Here is a 25639-nt window from a genome sequence, read left to right on the forward strand (position 1 = left end):
ACCATTGTAGCCAACATCCCTTTGTCAAGGAAAGGTCTTTGTAGCTAAAGTGAAATGGCATTTCTTTTTTAATGAGGTGAACATTTGTGAAGAGCTATTATGCATATTTTTCAAAAAATAATAGTGTAGATCTCTCCTGTAAAGCAATAAATGTCTGGGTTTAGTCCACCTAACCTATTGTCTAAAATATAATGAAATTTTTAACATAAGCATCTACAAATAAATTGAGTTATATATTGCAAGTTGGAACAATTCACAAAGCTACAGCAAAAAGCTTTTCTTATTAAAGATTTCATTTGGTAAAAACTGAGTGTAATAATTATCTTGCCCAGATTTCACTTAAAAAAAAAACAGTTATGTTTGTGGGAAGAAAGCCCATATTTTACACATTGAAAATTAAATCAGTTGTCAGATGATACTCTGAAACTCAAGACCAGCTCATAGTAATTAAAAGATAATAATGCTTCAAGAATCAAGTAAATCTGAAAGTCAATAAACACAAAAATAATTTATTGGTGCTTTTAAACATTTGAAAATAAATTCTAAAAAATTATTTTAAATGATGTGTAACTTCTGTACAGCAGAGCCACAAATCAATTCATCTCTCTGTTCACCTGGTTCAAAGTTTGAAAGGGAAAGCGTGACTTTTTGAAGTTGACTGACCGTAAAATGTGAATTTCTTAACTGGATTTCTCAATATTCCTGTGGTAACAGATTTCTCCAGGAGCCCACTGCATTTGGGCACCTCTCCCAGGACCCTGGAACTACACCCCCAGGGTCAGGCAACGATGTTTTTTGGATGCAGGTGCTGGGCATGTTTTAGCAGGAGGATCATTTGTTCACGTTAAAGATCATGGGTTCATTTAGGGACCCCAGACTCTTTTGGTCCACAGAGCTCGGATTTACTCCTAGGGCGGAGCTAGGGGTCCTGGCGTCCCTCTGAGTCTTTTGTGCTGACCAGCAGGGTAGATTTAAGTGTTCCTTTATCAACCCTAGTGGTTGTTTGGCTTGACGTTTGAAAACTGGTGGAAGAGTTGGGATGCTGGACAGTGGGATCAGAAAAACATATTTGGAATAAATAAGTTTGGCATGAGGTTTTCTTTGAACTGCAACCCTTAAGTCATTGGGAAACTAATGGTGCAACTAACATTTTACTTAAAAAAAAAAAAGGCTTAAAAAAGTCACTTTTGTGTTCTGTGGCATAAGCTGAAGCTTCTGTTGCAATTTAAAATCAAAAAGCATTCTCTTTTCAAATGGAATTTCTAGGTTGAGGGAGGCCTTTTATAAAATGATAGAAAAAGGAGCTTTGATTGCATAAATCATTAAATCCTTAGAATATTCGGATGAACAATAGAAATGGAATCATCTCTCTTTTAAAAGCAGATCTGAAGTTTAACTCCTGAAGGTCACCACTTAAATCATCATAATAAATCACAACCAAGGAAAACACTTAGGAAAGAATCACTTAAAAGTGCTGAGAAGGCATAGAATATATACATTCAAGTCAAAGTAAAATGAAGATATTGACGAACATAGAGATTGGAGCAAGTCAGTCTTAAGGCAGCTTAGAAGACTTTAGTGTTCTGTCATAGAAGTTGCTATATCACAAAATCAACTAGCACATACTGTTTCTGAACAAAAGATTCATGTTAGAAGCAGAACCTGGAGTCAGCTTCAATCCTATCACTTTCTGCCAATGATACCTGGGTGTTTTATTTTCATGTCCAGTTGAACATTGTCAATGCATTTACTTTTTTTTTTTTTGCTTAACTCTGAAAAACATGGTGTAAATTGCTTGAAATTAAGTACTAATAGACGCTTTTGGAAACAGCATTTTTTCTATCTATTTCCAAGTAGTTGAGTATGCTCCTTATGGTGATATGAGCTTTCAGAGTACTGATAACTTATGACACAAATGTGTTTTTTGTGGGGGAAGGATTCAGTGAATAGAATAAGGTTTTCTAAGATGAAAGCTCTTGAGAATGCTAAACAATCCAAAATTCTTGGGACTTCCCTGGTGGTCCAGTTGTTAAGACTCCGCACGTCCAATGCAGAGGGCACGGGTTAGATCCCTAGTTGGGGATCTAAAATTCTTAACCATGTACAATAATTGCACATAGATTATAACTTTAGACACACGTTTGATTCTTCTTTACACGTCTACCTCATCATATAGAAAACATTAAACTTTCTTTTGTACAGTTCTGAAAATTATCAAAGTGTGCCTTAGCCACAGGTTCTGAGAAATAGACATGGCACGTTTTCTCTCAATTCATACATGGTAGAGTACAGTAATTAGAATCACTGTCATTTAAAAATACCACCTCCTTAGCTGAAGAAATTAGAGATTTGATTTCAACATTCTCAAGAGTATTGACTCTAAAAAGATATTATTTATTGAGGCTTCAAATAATTTTAGGTGGAAAAAATTCTCTATCCCAGAATTATCTATAGTATGGGATACTGTAGGCAAGTCTAGATTCAGATGGATCATATACTTAGCAACTTTCCAAAGGTATTTCATGAAATTCATCACAAATAAGTTGTCCTATGAAACTAAAACTGGAAATGAAAGTTAAACTGTGGGATACTTTTTTTTTTTTTTTTTGCGGTATGCGGGCCTGTCTCTGTTGTGGCCTCTCCCGTTGCGGAGCACAGGCTCCAGACGCGCAGGCTCAGCGGCCATGGCTCACGGGCCCAGCCGCTCCGCGGCATGCGGGATCTTCCCGGACCGGGGCACGAACTCGTGTTCCCTGCATTGGCAGGCGGATGCTCAACCACTGCGCCACCAGGGAAGCCCCTGTGGGATACTCTTAAGTCAATAATAAGTAGAGGTGGAAGAAAGGCAGCTTGGTGAGGTGGGAAAAAAACCCTGAACTTGGAATCTGTCCTAAACCCACCCAGGTCTATTTGTTGTATGATCCCAGGTAAATGAGTTAGCTCTCTGTGTGCCAGTTTCCTCCTCAGTAAAATAGCTGCTCTTAAGACCTAACTGACCAGTTGTTGTCATGAAGATTGAATCTACTAATTTTCAGTAAACCACCTTAGACAGTGACTGGCACCTATTAGATATTCGATAAATACTAATCAAATCTGCATTCTCCCAAGTTAAAGATGAAAGTAGTGAAAATAAATACCCCTAAATAGCTCATTCTAGTTGAAGGACCATTTTTTATGTAGTGCAACAGTTGTGCAATCTGTGATCACTACAGTGAATCTGTGAATCTTAAAGTGAAACCTCCATTTGTCTGCTTCAGACAGGTGAGCAACTCACCCTACGAGGGGGTCTGTCAATTGTTCTCTTCGGCTTGTCAGTCTGACTGCCTTCCCAGATCTAAGAACTGTGAAAATACTTATCTGGGTAATGTCCCCGAAACATCCTGACTGCAAATATAAAGGCATTTGTACAAACATCTAAACCCTGATGGCTCTGAACCTCCACCTACTCACACAGAATGTAAGATCCCTTCCAGAGTTTCCTTTTCCCTTGAATGTTTATGGGAATCCCAAAGAGGAACCTCATGAGTGATGTTAATGTCCCCCAAGTCACTGGCTCTCAAGCGTTGCTGTACATTAAAGCCACCCAAGGAGATTTAAAGAGCTCTGCTGCCTGGTCCATCCCACCCCCTGCCAATTAAATCAGAATCCCCGGGGGAGGCACTGGGCACGACTCCTGGGTAATTCCAGTGCGCAGCCTGGTTGGAGAAGGGCCTCAAGCCCACCGGCGTGCAGTTCCCACCCCACGTGAAGTCACCTGGACAGTTTGGCTTCAATCTGCTGGATCAAAATCCCCCCTGTCAAATGACAGAACCTCAGCCCTTCCCCGTCCAGTGTCTTTCTAGAGTCCCAGGTTTGGTCACTCATTAAAATCACTTTGGTAGAGTTCAAAAAAATATATTGCAGCCCAAGCCCTACCACAGAGTAACTAAATCAGAGTTCCTAGGCATCTGGGATTTGTAAACGCTCCTCAGTCATTCTAACAGAGTCCAGGGTTGAGAATGCCTGCTCTGAGGGCTTTCAGGAGGAGGGAGCGGAAGTGGCACATATGACCAGAGTCTGGAACTTGCCACGTCTCAGCTCCACCTGCCCACGTGCTTGCTCAGCTCAGCCACAGCCATGCTACCTGCACCCACCTACTCTCGCTGTACTCCGAGCTGCTGACTGTGCTCTTCATGCCGCCTGCACTGCAGCTGCCTGCTGCCTGCAATTCTAGGACAGCCTCATTCCTGGGGGCCCTGTGATTTTTGCCACCAGCACCTGAAGCTCTATTTCCACCTGCCTCCTGGCCTTTGCCACTTATCTCTCCCTCCAACTTCATTTCCTTGTGTCCAGTTCTTTTAGAGATGGTCCCTTAGTAGAGGTATTTGGACACCCACTTAAATTCTTTCTAGTTTACCAGCCAGCATTCTGGGAAGAGAGGAGGCTCCCAGCAGGGACACAATGCTGCCGCCCCCTCTCCCCATTTTACCAATTAGTGCTCTCGTCCTCAGAGTATAGGCAGGCCAGCAGGTGGGTGGGTGAGGAGGGCCACGTCCATTCTCACAAAGTCCCACAAAAAGATGCTGACCCTCAGGCTGTACAAGACCCCTTCCCATTTATAGGAATTTCCCACTTAAGGGTTTGGTTATTCCTCTCTGTATCTGGCTTCTGTCATTAACCCCTTCCTCATACATATATCACTACATGCCTGAAGCCCAATCAGGGATAAAATTCAAGCTCCTTCCCTTGGATTGTCTGGACCTTGGACAAATCAGGAACTAGGGCTAGATGCCTGTATTAGTGCCTGGGAACATTCTAGAGACTTTAATAAGGTACTTTTTTGCCCAGAACATAGGGAAGACCCTTAAGGAATGGTGCTTTATTCCACAGGCCAGTGTATCTGAGTCCTAGCAACAGTCCAGCCATTACATGAAACATTCAGTAGGGCCAAACAAGCCAGAAATGTTCCTTTAAAATCAGACTACTTTTCCCTGGAAGGTTAGATGGTTTCAAACTCTTTTGTCTCTAATAAACTTGGATGAAGCAAAAGACTCCTGTAGACTACCTGCCCCCACTTGGTACTATAAAAGCAAGCCAAAAACCAAACAACAGATTAGCACGAAGGGGAAGAATGGTGCTGTTTTCCCTAAGAGGGTGGTGTAAATCATTAATTTATGCTGGAACTGAGTACAGGCAGTGTCATAAAATTGGATCATTATCACACTAGCCTACAAACCACCATTGGGAAAACCTGCAGAAGGAATAAACAGTTGAGATATAGTTCGCCTTGTGACCCTAGGAAAGAACCCAGAGGCTGCTCATAGAATTTCACAGTAACTCTCCAGAAACCTGCTGTGTCAGAACTCATGATAGTGAAACTCAGCTTGTTCTCATCTCATCCCACGTGCTACCTGGAGCCCTTCTCTGCCTGTCCGTTTCTAGTTGGCCAAGAGATCTTCTACCTCGGCCCTATGTTGTAGGTCCCTGTGCTATCATCAGAGCAGCATCTTTAGACAAGAAAAGCAAGTCAGAGGATAACTAGTGCTGAGGTCTGAAGTCATTGTCCTAGAAACCCAAAATAACATTTTTTTCCAGATCTGAGTCCCAAGGACCACATTTTCACAGATCTCTGGGGAAGAGAAGAGTTGTATAAATTCAGTTACGTATAATGACAAAAAAGATTAGACATTCTTTCTCAACAGAAGAATTCCTTTATCTTTCCATCAGGCATCTTTGCCCCTCTAGTTTTTCCTTGAAAATGTAATTGGAATGGAACAAGGCACAGTACGAAAAGGGAAAAGAAGTGTGTTTTCAAGCATAATTTTTAACATCTTGGAACCAATGGAAAAATACATCAGGAATAGTTTGCTATTTGGGTGTTCACTGCTAAAGCAGTCCATAATAAGGGACATTCTCTTCTCCCTCAAGAACAGATCGGTCACTGCTGACTCCAATCAAGTTCTTTCTCGATGCAACCCAGAACAATTGCATTAAGTGACTTTCCTAAAACCAAAGTCTTATTCTCATTTATTAGATTTTTCCTTTCAGGTAATTTGGAGCTCTGTATCATCTCTCCACTGATGAGATTTTTTGGATTTTTGAGCTGTGTCTCCAGAAGCAATTCAATTTCTCTTCTGAGGGAATTGCACAAAGACTTAACATTTTATTAAATCCATTTGCTGCATCTTTCAAGACCTTCAAGGAAATGGCATCCTTAAATTTGGCAGATTCTTTAACAAACACACGCTCTGGTACATGTATTCAGCCTTGATGTTTTCTGTGCTGCGTCAATCAAATTTAATTAAAATGAGTAGAAAGATTACAGTAATTTCCATTTATCATCCCAAAATGCCATTATGAGACTGAAGCCCTTCATACCTGCACCTGTCAAGCAGGGTGATAAAACTATAATGGGCTATTCGAGGGGGTTATGTCATTGCCATCCTTAGAAATTTTAAGGTAATAATGAGCAACCATCTGTCTTGAATGTCATCAAAATGGGGACCAGGCCAGCTGATCTCTTAAAACCTATTCAGATAAATTTTTCCCATTAAGCAGTGAATCAGACTCATACATAGAAGGACATGGATCATATATATTTATATGTTAATACTTAAGCATTAATAATGATTTTTTGTTCTTGTTTTCTAAAGGTGAAAGAAATGAGAGAAAAAATTGAGACAAAGGGCGAGAGAAAGAGAGAGCGAGAGGACCATCTCTCTGAGAGGCTGAAGCTCTACATAGTGGTAAAGAATACAAAGCCATTATTTTGGGGAAAATGTAGTAAAAAAGTAAATTTTAGAAAATGCTGAATGAGGTAAGTATACTTTCTTAGGGTTAAGATAAGACAAAAATTAAGAGAAGGCTTTGAATCGTGTTGGCAAATGTCATGGTGAATTAATATGGATCCCCAAAATGTTGCCTATTGGGTAGAGATAGACAGTCCTGGCAGGTGACTCAGATATAGAACTGATGAATCCTGAAGAAAGAGGAAAACAACAGCGGCAAAATGGAATAAAATATCTGTCACAGGACAAAGAGGTGAATAGGATAGGAGATGTGACAGCATCGATACTTTGGTGGAAAAAGAAAAGTCATTCCTGGTTCTACCCATCAAGGCCGTCTCTGGTTAGCGTTAAGGCTGAGAAAGGAAAAGAAGAGAAAAGGGAGGAGTGTTGGTCGGCAAGGACAGGGTTACTTGGGTTCATTGTCATCTACAATGGGGACAGGGAGGAAGAAGCGAAGCCCGAGGAGAGGAAGAAAATGACAGTGATAAAAGGAGAAAGGAATGAATTAGAGAACATGGTAGTAGAATAGATAAACAAATCCAAGTGCTATTTCTTAAAATGATCAGTATAATATGCAGTTTCATAAATTAAAGAAGGGGGAAAATATATACACATCACTGTCTACAGGAAAAGTCTACAATCAAATATATGAAAAAGACATTAAAATAATAATGGGTTTTGGTGCACAACTCTATCCTTTGGGTGAACTTTTTAACTTCTCTAAGGCTTGTAAAATATGATTAATATTATTATTTACCTCCTGAATTTTTTGGTGAATTTTAATTGGAATAATTTATGTGAAATATATATTTATAATGCCAGGTAATAGTGTTCAACAATTGTTGTTATTAAAATTTTTGAAAAGCTGGAGAGAATAGATGGTTTACTAGGAAAGTAAAGTTGACTGAGGAAGCAGAAAACCCAAGTATTCAATCATATAAGAAATTGAAACCATAATCAAAAAATCACTTCCCCAAATGGCATCAGGCTCCATGGTAGTTTTAAAGTGTGTTCACAATTCTTTGAAACTCCTCCTTTCAAGAGGGGGAGCTTAATTCCCCTCCCACTGAGTGTGGACTGGTCTTAGCGACTTGCTTCTAACGAACGGAATATGGCAGAAGTGACAGTGTGTGACTTCAGAGAGTAGTTTAATAAAGAGCATTGCTGCTTTCCTCTTGCTCTGGGGGAAAGTTACTTTCAAACCATGAGGACACCCAAGCAGCCCTATGGAAGGCACATGGTGGAGAACTGAGGCTTTCTGCCAATGGCTATGTGAGTGAGCTATGTTGGAGTGGATCCTCCAGGCCCAGTTGAGTCTTCAGATACTGCAGCCATGGCCAACAGCTTGTCTGCAACCTCACGTGAGACCCTGAGCTAGAACTACCCAGCTAAGCTGATGCTCCTAGGCTCTGATCCCTCAAAAACGATACAAAATAGTACAAGTTTGTTGTTTTAACTGATACATTTTAGGGTAATTCATTACACAGCAATAGATAAGTAATACACCAAAGGTTGCTTTTTGGAGGTGGGTATTGGGTATTTTTAGCTTGCAGGGCATATCCCTTGAGCATTGGTCTATGCCCAGGTTGGCCCCTGGGTTGCAGAACTGACTCTACCCCTCAGGCCATCGAACTTCCTTGGGCTTCAGTTTCCTCCAACATAATTCTGGGTTTAAAAGTTTATCTTTATATTCCCACCTTGCTCTGAACTTCTTAGATTTTATGACTTAAAATTCTCAACTGCAATTATATACTATGATAAACAAACACAGATGTGTGGTTAAAAGAGTAGCTAAAATGTAATCGAGAAGTTATGGTACCTTTATGTTACAACTTTATCAGACAAGAAAACTTACATGAAAAATGTTCAAGGGAAAGCACATCTCATGTCTTACTTGGCTTTATTTCTCCCTGGGCCCTAGTACCTGGCATATAGGAGATACCTACTACGGAGGGCGCCTAAGGGTCATTTGTGGCCCCTACTATAATCCAAGTTGGTTGTGGCATACGGCTTCTTAACTAGGGGTTCACAGACAATAATTCTTTTTGGGCACCGAAAGTACAGTGTGTTCTTGCCATTATGTGGGAGCTCCACTCTCATTAGCATTTAAAAGAGAACATTTATTAGCTGAACTACTAAATGTCCTTTATACAATATGATGAGTTTCATTGGAAAGAATCACCAGCTTAGCTAAGGAGAAATTTAAGCACTTTGCCATCATTTATGAATTCAACGCTTCTAGGATGGTATTTTTAAACGTACTTTGAATGAAGGGAAGAAGAAAAGTGGTAGAAATCTTGACAAAAGAAATGTAATTAGAGTTTTTTAAAAATGGCAATTCTATGCTTTATGAAGAAATCTTTGATCTTACTTCTCAGAAGCCAGGGAGACAGGGGCATTGTTGCCCCCGACTTTCTCTCTACTCTGTGCCTCGGAACAGGTAACTGGGATGAAACAAGCTTGCTTTTGTTAAAAGTGATGGAGAAAAATTGCACAAAACCATAATCAAAAACCACTGTAATGCAAATCAATAAGGCAGAGGCACACTGCAGGAAACAAGCAATGGAATTATACTTGATCTTTCTTTCAATATCTCAAGATTACCCTAGACATTTGCTTTGTACATCCAAATCATTACATTTAAATTAATGCATCATATCAGAATTAAATAAAACTATTAATTAGCATACATTGTTTCCCCTCTCTATTTTTTATCTTGGAATGTTAAAGGTCATAATTCATTCACTCATTCATTTATTTATTTATTAATTCAGCAGCTCCTAAGTTCAAGACAAAACTAAATGGTAAATTTCCATAAACTTTTCATATAGACCACAACATCCTAAGAGCTCAGACAAGACAAAAGTATACCTAGAGCCACAGAAGGTTAAGATAAATTTAGACGTTACATATGTAAGCATTTATCAGAAGGAAGTGTGGTGAGCAGGGAGATTGATATCATGGGTTGATGTCGTTTCCTTCATGATCCTACATTCATTACCTTTGTAAGGCACAAATCTGATTATTATCATCATCTCTATGTCTAAAAGCCTTAAGCAAGTATGAGCCTTATAGAATATAGTTCTCCTGGGCTTCCCTGGTGGCGCAGTGGTTGAGAGTCCGCCTGCCGATGCAGGGGAAACGGGTTCGTGCCCCCATCCGCGAAGATCCCACATGCCGCAGAGCGGCTGGGCTCTTGAGCCATGGCCGCTGAGCCTGCGCGTCCGGAGCCTGTGCTCCGCAACGGGAGAGGCCACAACGGTGAGAGGCCCGCGTACCGCAAAAAAAAAAAAAAAAAGAATATAGTTCTCCTAAACGTAGCACAGTGAGACACTAAAATGTCCACCTGAACTCACCTCTCCATTTTAATCCTCAACCCTCTCCCACACCTTTCCCTTTCCTGCTCCACAACCTACACCAGCAGCCCAAACCCACCCCTATCTACTTCCCCAAGGGAACCTGAGCCCCAGGCAGAGTGCGCTATCCCTTTGTCTCTAGGACTTGTCAAGATCCTTCTTAGTTTTCTGCTTTTGCATACTCTTTTCTCTTTGTTTTCATTTCCTATGAAATCTGCATGAGAATCTCCTAATTATCTTTATAGCCTTCTCTAAAACTCCCAACCCACAATCACCTTGCCTCCAGGGAGCAATTCAGTCCCCTGGTTGCCTTTTTTTTGCCTTTGTCTCCCTGGATTCCAGCATGGTGCCTGCCATGCAACTAGGTGGTGCTTAGTTCACACTCAGTCCATGCTTGAAATGAAAAGCTGGGAAGCCCTTCAGTCAGACCCTGACACGGAGTGGTAGCAATGTAAGCTTTGTTCTCTCCACCCCAAGGAAGCAGGCAGTGTTTGAAGAACCCATTACAATCACTCAGGTAGGAACAGAGAATTTTTCCAGGAAGAAGGACCCAGCCGTCAGTGAAACTTTTCACCCCAGGATAAATCAAGGACTTTGATGTTCTACAGCTTCATCCTTGGATTTGATTTGACAGCTTATCACAATGGTCTGCCCAACAATTTGTCAACAAGAGCAATGGCAAACTTTGACTGCTTCTCTCATCTTTATGCATTGCACTGTAATCAGGTGATCCCTGCCCATTCCAGTCTGGAAGAGGGAACCAGATGCGTGTTTTATGCTCTGTGTCAAGTCAGAGAATTATTAGGTTTACAGCATCCTCCTTAAAACCCAGTCATATAGTTCAATCATTCATTTCACAAATGAGAAAACTGAAGCTCACAGGTGTTAAATTAATTATCCAAGGCCCCACCATCAGTTGTAGAGATAATGAGCAAACTAGCTTTCTGGACTCTCGCTTAAGTGTTCTTTTCACCATATCATCTGGATTTCCCCACATTCCTGTTCTTTTTCTTGAATTTCTTTTTTACAGAGTCATGCACAGCACATCTAATTTGGCTCCCATTGTCTTTTTTTTTATTATTATTGGAAATTTAAATTTGGATTTGCATTGCTGCTTTTCCATTCAATGGTGATAAACACTCAAAATATCATCTGGGGGGAATGGAAATAAAATAAGCATCTGGAAAGAACGTGCTGTAATGAAGATGTCATTGTTTGCCGATAAATGCTAGGCAAAGAATCTGGCTTTTCAAAAATAAATGCACGAAAACATCTATGTCCATCTCGATCTATATTTTAACAAAAAAATTAAAATGCACTGAAAGACTTTCAAAGATGACAGAATTAAATATAAGATAAATGACTAAGTAGCTGAAAGGATAATAAAGATAGCCAAACATTCATTCATTCACTCATTCATCTATCCATCCACTCAAGGTTTACTGAATAAATGATGCTAAGCCCCCCAATTGCTACTAAACCCATTTACTAATCAAAGAATAGTAAAAGGCAAAATAGTTTGAACTACAAGTCAAAAAATCTAAGTTAAAAATTTCTCTCTGCCACTCATAAGTATTGGCAAACCCTCTAACACACCGTCTTCTACTCTGTATTATTCCCATCAGCATACAAAAGTACTGTTATTTCTCCCATCTTAAAAATAAAATGGGGCCTCCCTGGTGGCGCAGTGGTTGAGAGTCCGCCTGCCGATGCAGGGGACACGGGTTCGTGCCCCGGTCCGGGAAGATCCCACATGCCGCGGAGCGGCTGGGCCCGTGAGCCATGGCCACTGAGCCTGCGCGTCCGGAGCCTGTGTTCCGCAACGGGAGAGGCCACAACGGTGAGAGGCCCGTGTACCGCAAAAAAATATAAATAAATAAATAAAACGATTTGTCTTTCAGCTTCACTTTTCCCTCCAGCTATCATCTCACTTCTTTGCTCCCCATCCTTTGAAAGACTCGTCTATACACACAGTTTCCAATTTCTTTCCTTCCATTCTCTCTTGAACCCATTACATTCAGGCTTTTACCCTGACACTCCACCGACAGGGTTCTTATCAATGTCATCAATGATGTTCATGTTCTTCACCTTACTTGAACTTTCAGCAGTATTTGGCACCATTCATCATGCTCCTTCTCGAGACTCTTCATCTGACTCTCAGAACACCATACTTTCTTGGTTTTCCTTCTCCCTACTGGCTTCTCCCTCTAGGTCTCCTTTGCTGGTTCCTGACTCTTCTTACCACCATTGGAGTGCCTCAAGGCTTGGTTCTTGGATCTCTCCTCTAGTATTTCCTTAGAGATCTCATCCAGCCTCATGTTTTCAATATCATCTCTATCCTGGTGACTTCTAAAATTATACTTGTAGCCTAAACTTCGCTCCTGAACTCCAGAATTCTTTGTCCAACTGGCTATCAACAGCTTTGCTTTGGGGACTAATACACATCTCAAATATAACAAATCAGCACTTGGTTGTCGATTGTCCCTCAAATGTGCTATCTTGCAATCTTCTCCAGTTAATACATGACACCTCCCTTCTTTTAAAATTTAAATCGTATCATGCCATGCCTGAACTTAAAAGCCTCCTGTGTTTTCCCACCTTGTTCAGGCTTTCCAGGACCCGCCCCTTGTCACTGCTCTGATATTGTCTTTCATGCTCTCCCCTGGTACATTCCACCTCAGCCACATTGGTCACCTTGTTCCAGGGTGTCATTGTGTACGTGGTTCCCAATTTCTGGGTAGCTCTGCCCCAAATGTCCACATAGCTCCCTCTTTTCTTTCTTTCAAGGATCACCTTCTTTTTGAGGCCTTCCCTGGCCACGCTGTTTAAAGTAGCAACCCTGCCTTCCCATATACACACACTCCTTCCTCCCTTCCTTGCTTTATCATTGGCCTTATAACTTACCGTGAATGCGCTGTATGTTTTGCTTATTTATTTTGATTACTCCAAACTCCACTACTAGCAATTCTTTTTGATTCACTCTTGTATCCCAGCACCCTGAAGAGCGGCTGGCACAAAATAGGCTCTCACAAAATGTTAGATGAATGAATGAAGGTCATCAGTGATAACAAGAAGAGCTACCACTTAGGTAGAGAAGTAAGTAAAAATTAAATAAGTACTTTGTACACGTTAATGCATCATAGATGTTAATTATTTAAATTAACATTGTACACCCATGTGTATCTGTAGAAGTAATTTTTAGGTGGAAACTGCAGGAAGAGAAGGAGAAATTCTAATTAAAAGGGATGGTAGATCTGTGATAAACCATAATGGAAAAGAATATGAAAAAGAATGTACATATATGTATTACTGAATCACTGTGCTGTACGGCAGAAATTAACACAACATTGTAAATCAAATATACTTGAATAAAATAATTTTTAAAAAAAATACCCAAAACCTTGGAGAAAAAATTAAAGGATACCCTTTAATCTTTAAAAAAAAAAAAAAAAAAAGGATGGTAGAGAAGTACATGGTTTTGCAAGTTAGCCTCAGGCCAGGAAGAGACAGCTGATGGAAACACCCTGGAATCTGGCCCAGATTATCAGCTCCCAGGCCTGCCTAGCGGGTGAGGGCATGAGGGAGGAGGGGGTTGGGAGGCAGGCCTGGACATGTGTGAGTGGGGTCAGGAGGCTGGTATGCGGTCTTCTGGATGCTTCAGGGTGAGACCTCTAGGCTCACAGGCTGTCGTGTGCTGATGTCCATCTCGAGTATCTCTAATTGTTCTCAGTTTCTAGGCCAAGAGTCAGAGCTTGCAGTATTTGTCTGTCTCTAGAGCTAGATGTGCACACCCTAAAGTAAGCAAACGGCTTTGAGTGCAGGGAAAGGGTTGCCACGTATGTTCATATACTCTTTACTAGAGGGCTTTGCTATGAAAATAGAAATCCTCATGGTGGGTAACAGCACAAGAATGTCTCTATTATGCTGCTTTGTGCCTAACACACAGTGATGCTACATGTTTCTTCATGGCTTGGAGTGAAAATCAATTCACCGGCATCTAGATGGTCATTATCAGCTACAATACATATTTTAACGTAAATCTGCAGTTTAAAAAAGGCACTCTAATTCTTGAAGCTACTATCGCTTCTCGGCCTTTTGGCTAAGATCAAGTGTAATTCTTGAAGCTACAAAGGATATATTAATTCTCAAAAGTCTTTGTATCCAGACATAGCCATTTCATTAGCTGATCTAGGCACAGTCCAGGAATAAAATTCTTCTGTAAATCATATTACCTAAGGATTTTTTTTCTATATATACATTTATTTAGTTAGTTAGTTTTGGTTGAGTTGGGCCTTCCTTGCTGAACACAGGATTTCTCTAGTTGCGGTGCGCGGGCTTCTCATCGCTCAGTAGTTGTGGAGCACGGGCTTAGCTGCTCCGCGGCATGTGGGATCTTCCCAGACCAGGGCTCGAACCTGTGTCGCCTGCATTGGCAGGCCGATTCTCAACCACTGCGCCACCAGGGAAGCCCATAACTAAGGATTTTATAACACAAAGTAGATTTTCATTGATTTTTTCCTACACTTCACTAATTGACTTCCTTCAATCCCATTAAACAGTCCTGGGGACAGAGGCAAAGAGGCGATTTCTCCCACTGACAATGAACACAACTCAGGGAGGTGCAGAGCAAGATAATGTATTCTGTAACCATGTGTTGTCATATAATACTTTCTAAACCTTTGTCCGTTTCAAAAGGAAACAGTGGCAATCTCTATAATACCTGCCTCAGCTTTTCTTTACAATTTATAATTGGTTTCCCACATGGAGTTTAAACTTTGCTTGCTACATTGGTGCAGATGTGGCCAAGGACTTTTGATCTGTGAAGTTCATTAAAGTACTTGATCTCATTGTTTTTTTAAAATGGTGACCTCGGACTCTATATGCTAGACTGGGGAATATATGTGTAGATGTATGCATATATATTCATGTATAAATATGCACAGTTGCTATGTATGCACATATCGCGAGAAAAAATAAATAGAAAATGAGAGATCCTGAAAGAAAAGAAGTGAGAAAGGCATGAGAAGGGAAGGGAAGGGAATTAGCATTCATTAAGCTCCTACTATGAACCAGACACCCAGGAAAGAAGGCGATGGGGAGAGCAAAGATGGAGGGATGCAATTATCTGGATGTTAAAGAATGAACTTGTAAAAATCTCCTTCCCTAAAGGAGACTGCTGTAAAAATGGATGCTGGCAGCCCATCAGGGAGTGCTTGTCAAGCCATTCAGAGGAGAACAGAAGGCTGTGGGGCACTGATTTTGGCTTTGTCTCCCCTAGGTGCTGGGCTGCTGTCTCGCCATGAGATGAGTTATCTTTGAAGTTCTGCTGAGTAGTCTAGATAGCGTGACTTAAAAGTGCAAGTCTCTAAACAGAGTTCAGCCTTTCGGAATACAAATGCTCAGAGAACCATATGAGGTCAGGAAAAACCAGCCCAAGATATTTCCCTTTAAGTTCTAGAGAATGCTAGTAGTCTCCATAATTAAAAGGATCCTAGGAGACTATGTATCGGAAGTTTCTAGGTACTGGTATCAGTTTTTTGGTTCATTTTTTAAAATTGGGGCTCCTTAAAATGTCTGTAATTGCATCTTCTGTGTCCTCTGATGGGCAGAGACAAGGGTGACCTTGCAGAGTCCCTGCTGGGTAGGTAGGAGATGGGCTCAGGTCCAGCTGAGCTTGGGACATGACAAAGAGAGAAGGATGAAAACAATAGCCATTTTATAGAGCTTTAAGGTAAGTCTTTGAAAACTGTTTAGGAATGCCTAGCCAATCACAGGTTTGCTTAGTTGTCTTTTTGGGTTTTTTCCACTCCCACTGCCCCAACATCAGATGTTCTCAGCATCACTGGGCTTATTATAGGAGCCTATCTACCTCCATTTGCATTTTGGGATAGATTGAAATCATTTGGTTCTATTCTTCATAATTTTCTATATCCATGTTCCTTGTCATGTAACTTTACAGTGCTCTCCCACTGTGAGCTAGTGACCTGCTTAGTCCCTTGACCCTGGGCTCAGCCATGTGATTTTCTTTACCTATAGGATGTTTAGGAAATGTGATGCAAGCAGAAGCTTGAAATGAACTGGCACACGGGGGTTTGTTCTTCTGCCAGGAGAAGAATGACAGACACGGGGCACTGGTTAAGGTGCTCCAGACAAGCCCACTCTAGCATAGAGCCCCACCAAACCCACAGACAGTGAACCATCCTAGCTGAGACAAGTAGAGCCACCCAGATCAACCCAGATCAAAAGAGCTAAGCCCTGCAGATGCACGATAAATAAGTGTTTATTGTTAAATGCCACTGGGGTTGCTTGTTATACAGCACAAGCTAGTTGATACAAGTGCCATTTGATCCACGCTCTTCTTGTCTGTCAGTTGATATTTCTAAAATGGAACTTCGATTATCCGAAAATTACTCTACCTAAGACACTTCAATGACTTCCTGTTATGGGCTGAGTGATGTCATCCTAAATTCACATGTTGAATTCCTAACCCCCAGTACCTCAGGATCTGACCTTATTTGGAAATAGGGTCCTTGAAAATGTAATTAGTTAAGTTGAGATGAGGTCATACTGGAGTATGGTGGGTCCCTATTCTAGTATGGTTGGTATCCTTATAAAAAGGGTAAATTTAGAGACAGACATGCTCACAAGGAGAATGCCATGTGAACATGAAGGCAGAGATTAGGATAGTGTGTCTACAAGCCAGAGAACACCAAAGATTGTCAGAAAACCACCAGAAGGTAAAAACAAGGAATAGAACAGATTCTCCCTCAGAACCCTCAGAAGGAACTAATCCTACCTATACCTTGATCTCAGACTTCTACCGTCTAGAAGTGTAAGACAATAAATTTCTGTTGTTAGAGCCACTCCCCATCACCTTTAGGTTAAAGTCTAAACTTCTTCACAAGGTATGAAAGTCCTTCAATAAGCTGGTCTCTGGCTGTGTGGGCAGTCTCATCGCATACTATATTCCACTAACTTCAGCCTTTCCCCATGCACTAGCCACATAGAACTATTTAAAGTGCTCCAGTAAACTGCTTCAGAGCTTTTGTCCATGCTACAACCTTGGCTTCGAACGCCCTTCCTGCTACCTTCTCATGCCCCGCTGGATCCTACATCTTTACCTAATTAACTTCTATTTGTATTTCCAGCTCCAGATTGGGCTATCATCTCTGGAAACTTTCTCTTCACCTTCCCAGGCCTAACCATGGGAGGAGGCCCTATTGAATTCTCCCCAAACAACCTATATAGACATTTCTATCTCAGAACTTATCACACTGTGGATAATTAATTGCTCACTGCACATCTTTATCCTCCTCAACAGACTTGATAATGAACCACTTAAAGGCAGGTTCATATATTATCTGCCCTTTTATTCCTCGTACCAAGCACAGTGCTTGGCACACAGTGGTGACGCAGCAAATGTATGTGGAAGGAATCTGTGAGTGTTTATGCGCCAATATCAAAACAGATGTGTTCCTGGCATACGGGAGATACATTCTGCTTATGTGACAACTGGCAGTTGAGTTTACTTGAAAGCAAAAGCACCCAATTAAAGACCAAACATTACTTCCTTATCCTTCTTCATTTCCTTCTTTCTATAAAACTATCCAATCTCACATGCTTTATAATGCTTTGACATGCAAGTGACTCTGAATTATTACTGACAGTGGGACTTTCATCTTCAAGACTGACAGTCTACGTTCCACATTTCTCAGGAGGGAGAGACTATTATAACTATATTTTTGCTTACCAAGAGAATTGTTAATAGTTATCCTGAAGAAAAAAAAAATCTATAAATATCCAACCTATAACGAAGCCTTCAGCTTACTGCCTTCCTTTACTAATGAAATTCTTTCCAAGTGCCCGGCCAGAAATTGCCACATAACAATTACACTGAGAAAAGAGACAAAGCCTGTAGTGAGTTTTTTCTTTTACCTGTTTAGTCCTCATTTTGGAATCCAACGACAGATTGTTGTAGGTATAATGTGCCTGTGTGACTCCACAGAAGAGAACAGCAACTATCCCTGAAATTTAAAAACATACCAGTCAAAATCAATTTTCTTTCCCATCTAAGTCAAAGGGGTAGGGCTATCCCAGCTGGAAAACAGACTTGGCATCAGTAGAGTTAAAATTGCTAATAATTATGGTGATGAAACCTTTGGTAAACCTGGCTGCTTACTTTAAACATGGAACTTAACAGGATTAAAGTTAAAGAAAAGCGTTAAGAAGTAGATTCTTCCTGGGGAATAAATGATTTTCTGGTCATGTGTTAGGAAAGTTATACTTGGAAACCCATGAACAAAAGACTATATAGTCAATTCCAGGCCTCTCACAGCTAGTGCCAGCTACTCGGCTGCATTTTATACTAAATGCTGGCATATTTGCTTAGACATTTGCTTTCCACTGTGTACCTTCAGGAGCCTGAGAAGTTCCTATCATTCCATAACTTAGTATTAAAAACCACGAGTCCTAAACCTAAGGCATCTACAAGGGTTCAGTTGCCTCTGCCAATACTCCTACTTGCCAAGTCCAGAAAGAGATCCTTGTTTGCCTCTACACCTCCCTGGCAAAGCTGGGGGCTTTGTCTTTCTGCTGCTGGATAATCTCGTGAACACATCCAAGGCACACACTCCTTGAAGGTAAGCTGGTCTGTTCTTGTGTGCTTCTTATCCACAGTGGGCCCCCAGCTGCTCCTTGGCTGGTTGCAGGATTTATTTCTTAAGCCATCATTATACCCAGTTTTAAATGCTACATGAAGCCACACATACCCTAGATGCTGCCTGGGGACAGAGGAGGAACAACCATGGGACAAATGTGTTATTTGTCCCTGGGCTCTGTTATTCTTTGGGTTATTGCTCCTGAGCTGGGGTGGGGAAGTGGTAGGGGCTGCATTCTACCTTGGATTAAAGATTTGATTAGCTGTGGGAAACTGGGCATAGAGGAGGGCTTTGGGAAAAACACAAGATGTAAGTAGTCTTCAACCCAAACCAAGGGGATTGAATTGAATTTTAAACAGCAGACTCTTTCCAACTAAAAACACTCATAAATTAAATGCTGATGATTCTTAAGAGTATAGAGATATGTGAACTGAATACTGACATTTCAAATGAAATAAAAATTCTGCAGTAAAGAATTTTAAAGAACCAAGCATATTTTTTATATGTACACTGTATGCTTCTATTTATATGTTGGTTATTTTGGGCGTTGGCTTTGGATAAGATATTGCTAAGACATATTTGTCTAATACATTTACATCACTTATTTCCTTTTAATATTATGCTTCAAACTTTTAGGCAAAAGAATAAAAACAACTAGGAAATTGTGCCAAGAAATAATATATGCAGTAAGCATTTATATAGTTGCTTTGGGTAACTTTTCAGTTTTCTAGCCTCTCTTCAGAAATTCAAAGAAAAAACTGCTTAGGAAATACTATATTTCTCTCTTCACAGAATTTCTATTAAAAAACAACCAGTACCAGGGAAACTTTGGGGGTACTGGAGTACTTCAAGGACTTCAAGGAACTAGAAGGATTGCCATGCATGTTGTTTTGTCATCAAGTAGTTTTCTTTCTTTCTTTAAAAATGCAATTTATGTACCTCTGCTGATTCAGCAGTCTGTTGGAAGTTTTTCTGGGTGAGGTTTAGCCGACCTCCCACTGTTGTGGAAATGTTTTGACTATATATTGATCTGCAGAGAAGTAGTGAATAAAAAGGGAGGGGCATGTGGGTAGTGCACAAATGCATTCTGAGAACAAAAAGAAGTAACAAAGAATAAAGGATAGGTAAGGGCCGGAAGATTGGCTGAATGCTTATTGTGGGCAAGGAACACACTAGTTTTATTCACATCATCTCATTTATTTCATTGATTTATTATCTCACAACAGGCTTCACAGGATTCACCAGCCCTTCCCGCTCTCTTCCCCTTCTCAGTAATAGCATCTCCATTCTTCCTGCCATCCAGGCAAAAAACTCTGGGAAGGGCTTCCCTGGTGGCACAGTGGTTGGGAGTCCGCCTGCCGATGCAGGGGACGCGGGTTCGTTCCCCGGTCCGGGAAGATCCCACATGCCGCGGAGCGACTGGGCCCGTGAGCCATGGCCGCTGAGCCTGAGCGTCCGGAGCCTGTGCTCCGCAACGGGAGAGGCCACGACAGTGAGAGGCCCGTGTACCAAAAAACAAAACAAAACAAAACAAAACACTCTGGCAACACTCTTTACTTCTCCCTTCTCTGTACATCAGCAATGTTGTTGACTGGTCCTTCAAAATCTACCCGGCACGCCATCACCTCTCAACACCTCCACACTGACACCATTTTCTAAGTCACCATCATTTTCTGCCCGGATTACAGCAAGAGCTTCCTAATTGCACCTCCGACCCCGTCTCCCTTGTTGACTCTCCACAGTCTACCTTCCACCCAGCAGCGCTAGTGAATCTTTTAAGACAGGTCAGATCATGTCAGTCCTCTGCTCCCAGCTCTGTAATGGAAACACATAACAAACAGGCCCTGTAGGATCTAGTCCTGCCTCCTCCTCCCCTCCCCGCGGCTCCCTGACCTCCGCTTTTCCCATGCCCCCCCGCCCCCCGCCCCTCACCTCGTCACACACCCTCTTCGTCTTCGCTAAGCAGGTTCCACTGCAGGGCCCTTGCATGTCTGGTTCCCAAAGTCTTCTCCAGACACACACATGGCTCCCTCCTTTCCTTAAGATGTTACATTATCAGACTGGCCTCTGCTATGCACTCTATAAAACTAATCCCTCTCGTCGTTCTCTACTTTCCTACCTTGACCTATTTTTGTAATATTATTTACTGCCACCTAACATTTTATATATTTATAGGTTTATTTTCTGCCTTTCTGCACTGCAGTGGAAAGCTCAGGGAGTGCAGAGTGATTCACTGGTCCCCAGCCATTAGAGCAATGTCAGGCACATGGTAGGCACTCCACATATTTGCTGAATAAATAAATGAACATTCCTATCACCAGGTAACAAGAAACCAAAGTAATTTACTCAAGGTCACCTTGAAAGTGGCAGAGCTAAGATTCAAAATTCCACAGACTCCCTGTACTTTTCTCCCTGTATTAGACCCTCCAGGAAGGTTTTAAGGTAATCTTAAGCCATCTAAAAAATATCATTTCTGATGTCCCAGGGAAAGAGTCAGAGATCTGATGATGAAGATTATATACCTGAGTTGGCTGGACATCTCCTTTGAGGATATTTTCTCCAGTAGCTCCATTGGTTTTCCCATTAGAACACTAATAGGCAAAGTTTCTGCTAATACTTTTTGAGTTTTGTCTACAGATATGTCACACAAGCAGCAAACAATGGAGAGTCTGCCTACATGACCAGAGTCTTGGTGTTGTAATTAAAATAAAACAACAAAGCTGATCTGACCCTTAGTATTAGCATACATAATCATAATTCTATAGCTTGGTAATTAATTCACTCACACAAATTAACAGTTGCCAGTTTTCTACCTTACAAAAGTATGTTTTAATTGCCACTATATTTTTACATACCTGTGCCTGCTAGCCCTAGTTGTACCACTGTTATGTGAGGCCCTAGACCACTCTCTTGCATGCTCTGGATCTCAGACTCTCAGTTGTAAAAAGGACGGGGAGGGGCACTAAGTGTTCCTTGTGCCAGGCTGTGAGCTAGTGTCTCAGCCCCAAGCCCACCCTCCTGTGCTGGTCTGTGATCCTGAGGCTGGGGCTCTCCAGAATACATCTTCCTTTGCCTGATGGGCTCCGTCAGTATAGAGCCCCAGGAGGAGAGTAGGACGCAGGAGGGGAGAGAAGGCCTTGCTCCCTCCTGTTTGCCTGCTGGTCCTGTGAGCTGCAGCTCAGTGATGGTTCTTCACCACAGCTTTGGCAGTTGGTCCCAGCCTTGTGTTCTCTTTTTGTTTTTTGTTGTTTTCCTTCACTTGCAGACCAGCCTCCTGGGACCCCCTCAGAGAAAGCAGCAGCAGGCAGGCAGTGTCCTCAGAGGTCTGAGTCCCAGCTCTGTGGTTCCTTCTTAGGAGCTTCTAGATTCTCTTCCCTTTGCTCCTCCAGTCCAAGGGGTCACACTTGCTTCTTGCAGTGACTACCTCTGTGTTGCCTCAGTGCCCCTTTTTTACTTTCACAGCTCTTGCTAAGTATAAAAATGTTTTTTTTTTTAGTTTTTTAGTTTTCTTTTTATAGTTTTGTGTCTTATTCTCCATTTCTTCTTTCTGTGACCTTCTAGGATTGACATGATTCCATGAAATAATTTTAGGGTCATGGAACAATTATCTATTAAGAGTGTTTGAGGAGTTACAATTTTTTTTCTTTATTTTAAAATTATTTTTTAATCCGAGCAACACTAGAATATAAAAGAAATTAGTTAACATGGAATAAATTGATGATATATTTTACTATCAAATAGTTCAAAAATTCTTTCCCCCTCTAAAAATCAAAACAAAACAAAACAAACAAATTGCATCCTTTGATCAAAATGTTATAAAACTGGAAATTAACAAAAAGCATAGTTACATAAATGTATCCATTAGAGATTTTTAACTGTATTCTTTTCAATAAAATTGGAGTTGAAGATGAAATCAAATTTGAAATTTTAGCTTATGTAGAAATAAATGACAGTAAGTGTATAGTACCTTTCTTATCAAAACCAATGGGATAAAACCAAAGGATTATTCAGAGGAAAGGTTATAGTCTTACTTGCATTCTATTAGAAAAAAAAAGGGAAATAAATGGACTATTTACCTAAAGAATCTAGACAAAAGACATAAAAATGGAACCAAAGACAGTAGAATTAAAAACTTAATAAATAAAAATGAAAAAATACAGCCAAAGAGAACATTCCTAATAAGCATATGGTTCATGCCTCTCAGGCCTTGGCATCCCTCAGGTGTCCATCCTCCCCAGGCTGCCGTTCTTTGGCCGTGGCTGCAGGTATGTAATGGGTGATGTTGGCCAAGGGCCTCACCCACCTAAGACTCAGTTTTCTCATTTGGATAGGGCCCACCTGTCTCACAGGTCTGTTCTAAGTATAAAGCAATACAATGGATTTTAACATGATTTGTAAACTAAACACTAAGAAGTAAATATAAGGTTTTGCTATAATTACTAGAAGTAGGTGAAAGGAGGAAGGCATGAAGAGAAGGAATGACTCAGAGAAGCTCATTACAGGTCTAAACACAACAACATTTCCTATTCAACAAGTTGCTGGGGGAAGAAATACAAAACATCTAGCACGTCTCACACATTTTATGTCCTTAATCATTATTTGTTGCCTTCTCTTCCACATCAACTCCTGCAACAAGGAAAAGCAGGTGAAAATGTGTGCCTCACTCCTAGAAGTCCAAACTTAGACAATTCTCAGTAATCCTACAGTTAAGGTATCCGATTTTTGCAAGTTCTATCTATCTACTGAGATATTCAATGAGGAAAGCATGGGTTATGGATATGGGGAATGAAAGGATGAATAAACCCAGTCCTAGACCTCAAGTAGCTTTATGTCTCCTACCAGAGACAACACATACACAGAGATATCTAAAAGCAGGTAGAATGAAGTAGGGGATAAGAAAATGGGAATTCTGAGGGAGTGATTTCTTTTGGGCTGGGGAAAGTGGGAGAGAGATGGGGAAAGTTTTCCTAAAGGACACAGAGGCATTTAGGTCTTGGAAGATAAGAAGAATTTGGAGGTGCAGGGTCGGGGGTAGGGAATTCAATGTGAGTGAAGGGCGAAAGCTAGGAAACTATGTGGCATGTCCCAGGAACATGCAGTTTACCTGCACACGTTGGGTTTGAATCTGTTATAGGTTAGGGAATAAATACACGTTGAATTAATTAATTACATTTTTCCAAATATTTCAAAACTTAGAAGAAACACCTAATATGCTCTATGTTTAAAATGATCAAACTAATTATTATAAGTATGAAAGTATTTCTCTTACATGCTGTATTAGTCCTAGTATCCATAAAATAGAACTATGAAACATCTAGTATGTTGATCTTCTGCTGGCAAACGTTACTGCATTTTCTTTCCTAACTGAGCTAAAATCTGATCATTCTGCTTCCATCTCTTCTGAAAAACACAAGCGGTCATTAAATGCAACTATGAGGGTTGCAGGTCTAAGGTTTGGGTTCCAAGTTGTATTTATGGGGCCCTGTAGCAATGACAAGTGGAACCAAGTACATACATCCAGATCCACAGGGAGGGAGCATGCTTAAAAATATCTGAGAACTAAAATAGATAAGGAACTCTGAAAGAAATTAAGAAGTGGCTTAGAGAAAATAATAATAAGAGTTTCTGACTCACACGTGTGCTCAAAATTGCCTATCAGTTTGCACAGTGAGCTTTCAGTGGTGGGCAAGATCGCTGAAGAGCTGTCTGCAAGGACTCATTTGTGCAATTTTGAATAAGAACTAGAACCGATACTTCATGACACTAACTAAAAGAGCTGTATGAGAAACCACAAAGAGGTATACAGTTAAATTCAAATTATTGGCAGGCAAAGAAGTTTAGGAAACAGCATGAGGAGGTCTGTAATTCTTTGGGAAGAATAATGATTCTGCCGGCAAGTAAATTCTTTCCAGAGAGATCAATTTTTTTTTAATAAATTTATTTGATTTATTTTTATTTTTGGCTGCGTTGGGTCTTCGTTGCAGTGCGCGGGCTTCTCATTGCAGTGGCTTCTCTTATTGCGGAGCACGACACGCGGGCTTCAGTAGTTGTGGCGCACGGGCTTAGTTACTCCGCGGCATGTGGGATCTGCCCGGGCCAGGGCTCGAACCCGTGTCCCCTGCATTGGCAGGCGGACTCCCAACCACTGCGCCACCAGGGAAGCCCCAGAGAGATCAAATTTGAGAGGACAATTAGCTCCTTTTGGTTAACAGAACACCATTTACACTGTTCTCCATGATTCCCACTTCTGGACCTTCTCAGAAAGCATTAGTGTTACTAATGCTTGTGTATATACAGTATTTAGTAACATTAACCTATGCTTACATGACATCAAGGTTCATTGTGTGGTTGTAAATTATGTGAGAAAAAATGTACTACAATGGGTATCAGGAGACCTGGGTTCTATCTGGCATAGTTCAGACACTTAACTAGTTGAATGACTAATGCAATTCAAATTCATTGCCTGGTCCATTGTTTTCTTCTCAAAGAATTGAAGAAGATGGTCTGCACTAGTGTTCTTTAGATTGGGGTATGCAAGAAACCCACTGAAGCGTAGAAGAAAATATAAGAACTTCATAAAATTTTTAAAACTTTTTATTTTATATTGCAGTACAGTTGATTAATAATGTGATCGTTTCAGGTTCATAACTTTTAATTAGAACTTTTGTGTATTTTAAGGTAAGTAAGTACCATTGTGGGCAAAAAAATATGCTCATGTGCAGATACGTGCATGATAAAACTATCTTATTTTATTTTTTTATGATAAGGGTCAAGAAACTGTGGTAAATACTGCTCTAGATGATCTCTAAGCACCTTCCCCATCTTAAGTGTCTGTGATCTGAACTGCTGTTTTTACATT

General features: G+C 40.8%; 1 protein-coding gene and 1 pseudogene across 1 annotated transcript in view; both read right to left on the reverse strand.

Moving 5' to 3' along the window:
- LOC136122559 (eukaryotic translation initiation factor 4 gamma 2 pseudogene) overlaps window positions 1-12835 on the reverse strand; it is a 30044-nt pseudogene extending 17209 nt beyond the window's left edge.
- SLC9A9 (solute carrier family 9 member A9) overlaps window positions 1-25639 on the reverse strand; it is a 542439-nt gene that overhangs the window by 243689 nt on the left and 273111 nt on the right. The window contains exon 9 of the mRNA XM_065876006.1: window positions 18059-18147. Within this exon, the coding sequence (XP_065732078.1) occupies window positions 18059-18147 (89 nt within the window). The remainder of the gene's footprint in view (window positions 1-18058; window positions 18148-25639) is intronic.

This window comes from Phocoena phocoena, chromosome 4, assembly GCF_963924675.1.
Source record: "Phocoena phocoena chromosome 4, mPhoPho1.1, whole genome shotgun sequence".
In the NCBI taxonomy this organism is placed as follows: Eukaryota; Metazoa; Chordata; class Mammalia; order Artiodactyla; family Phocoenidae; genus Phocoena; species Phocoena phocoena.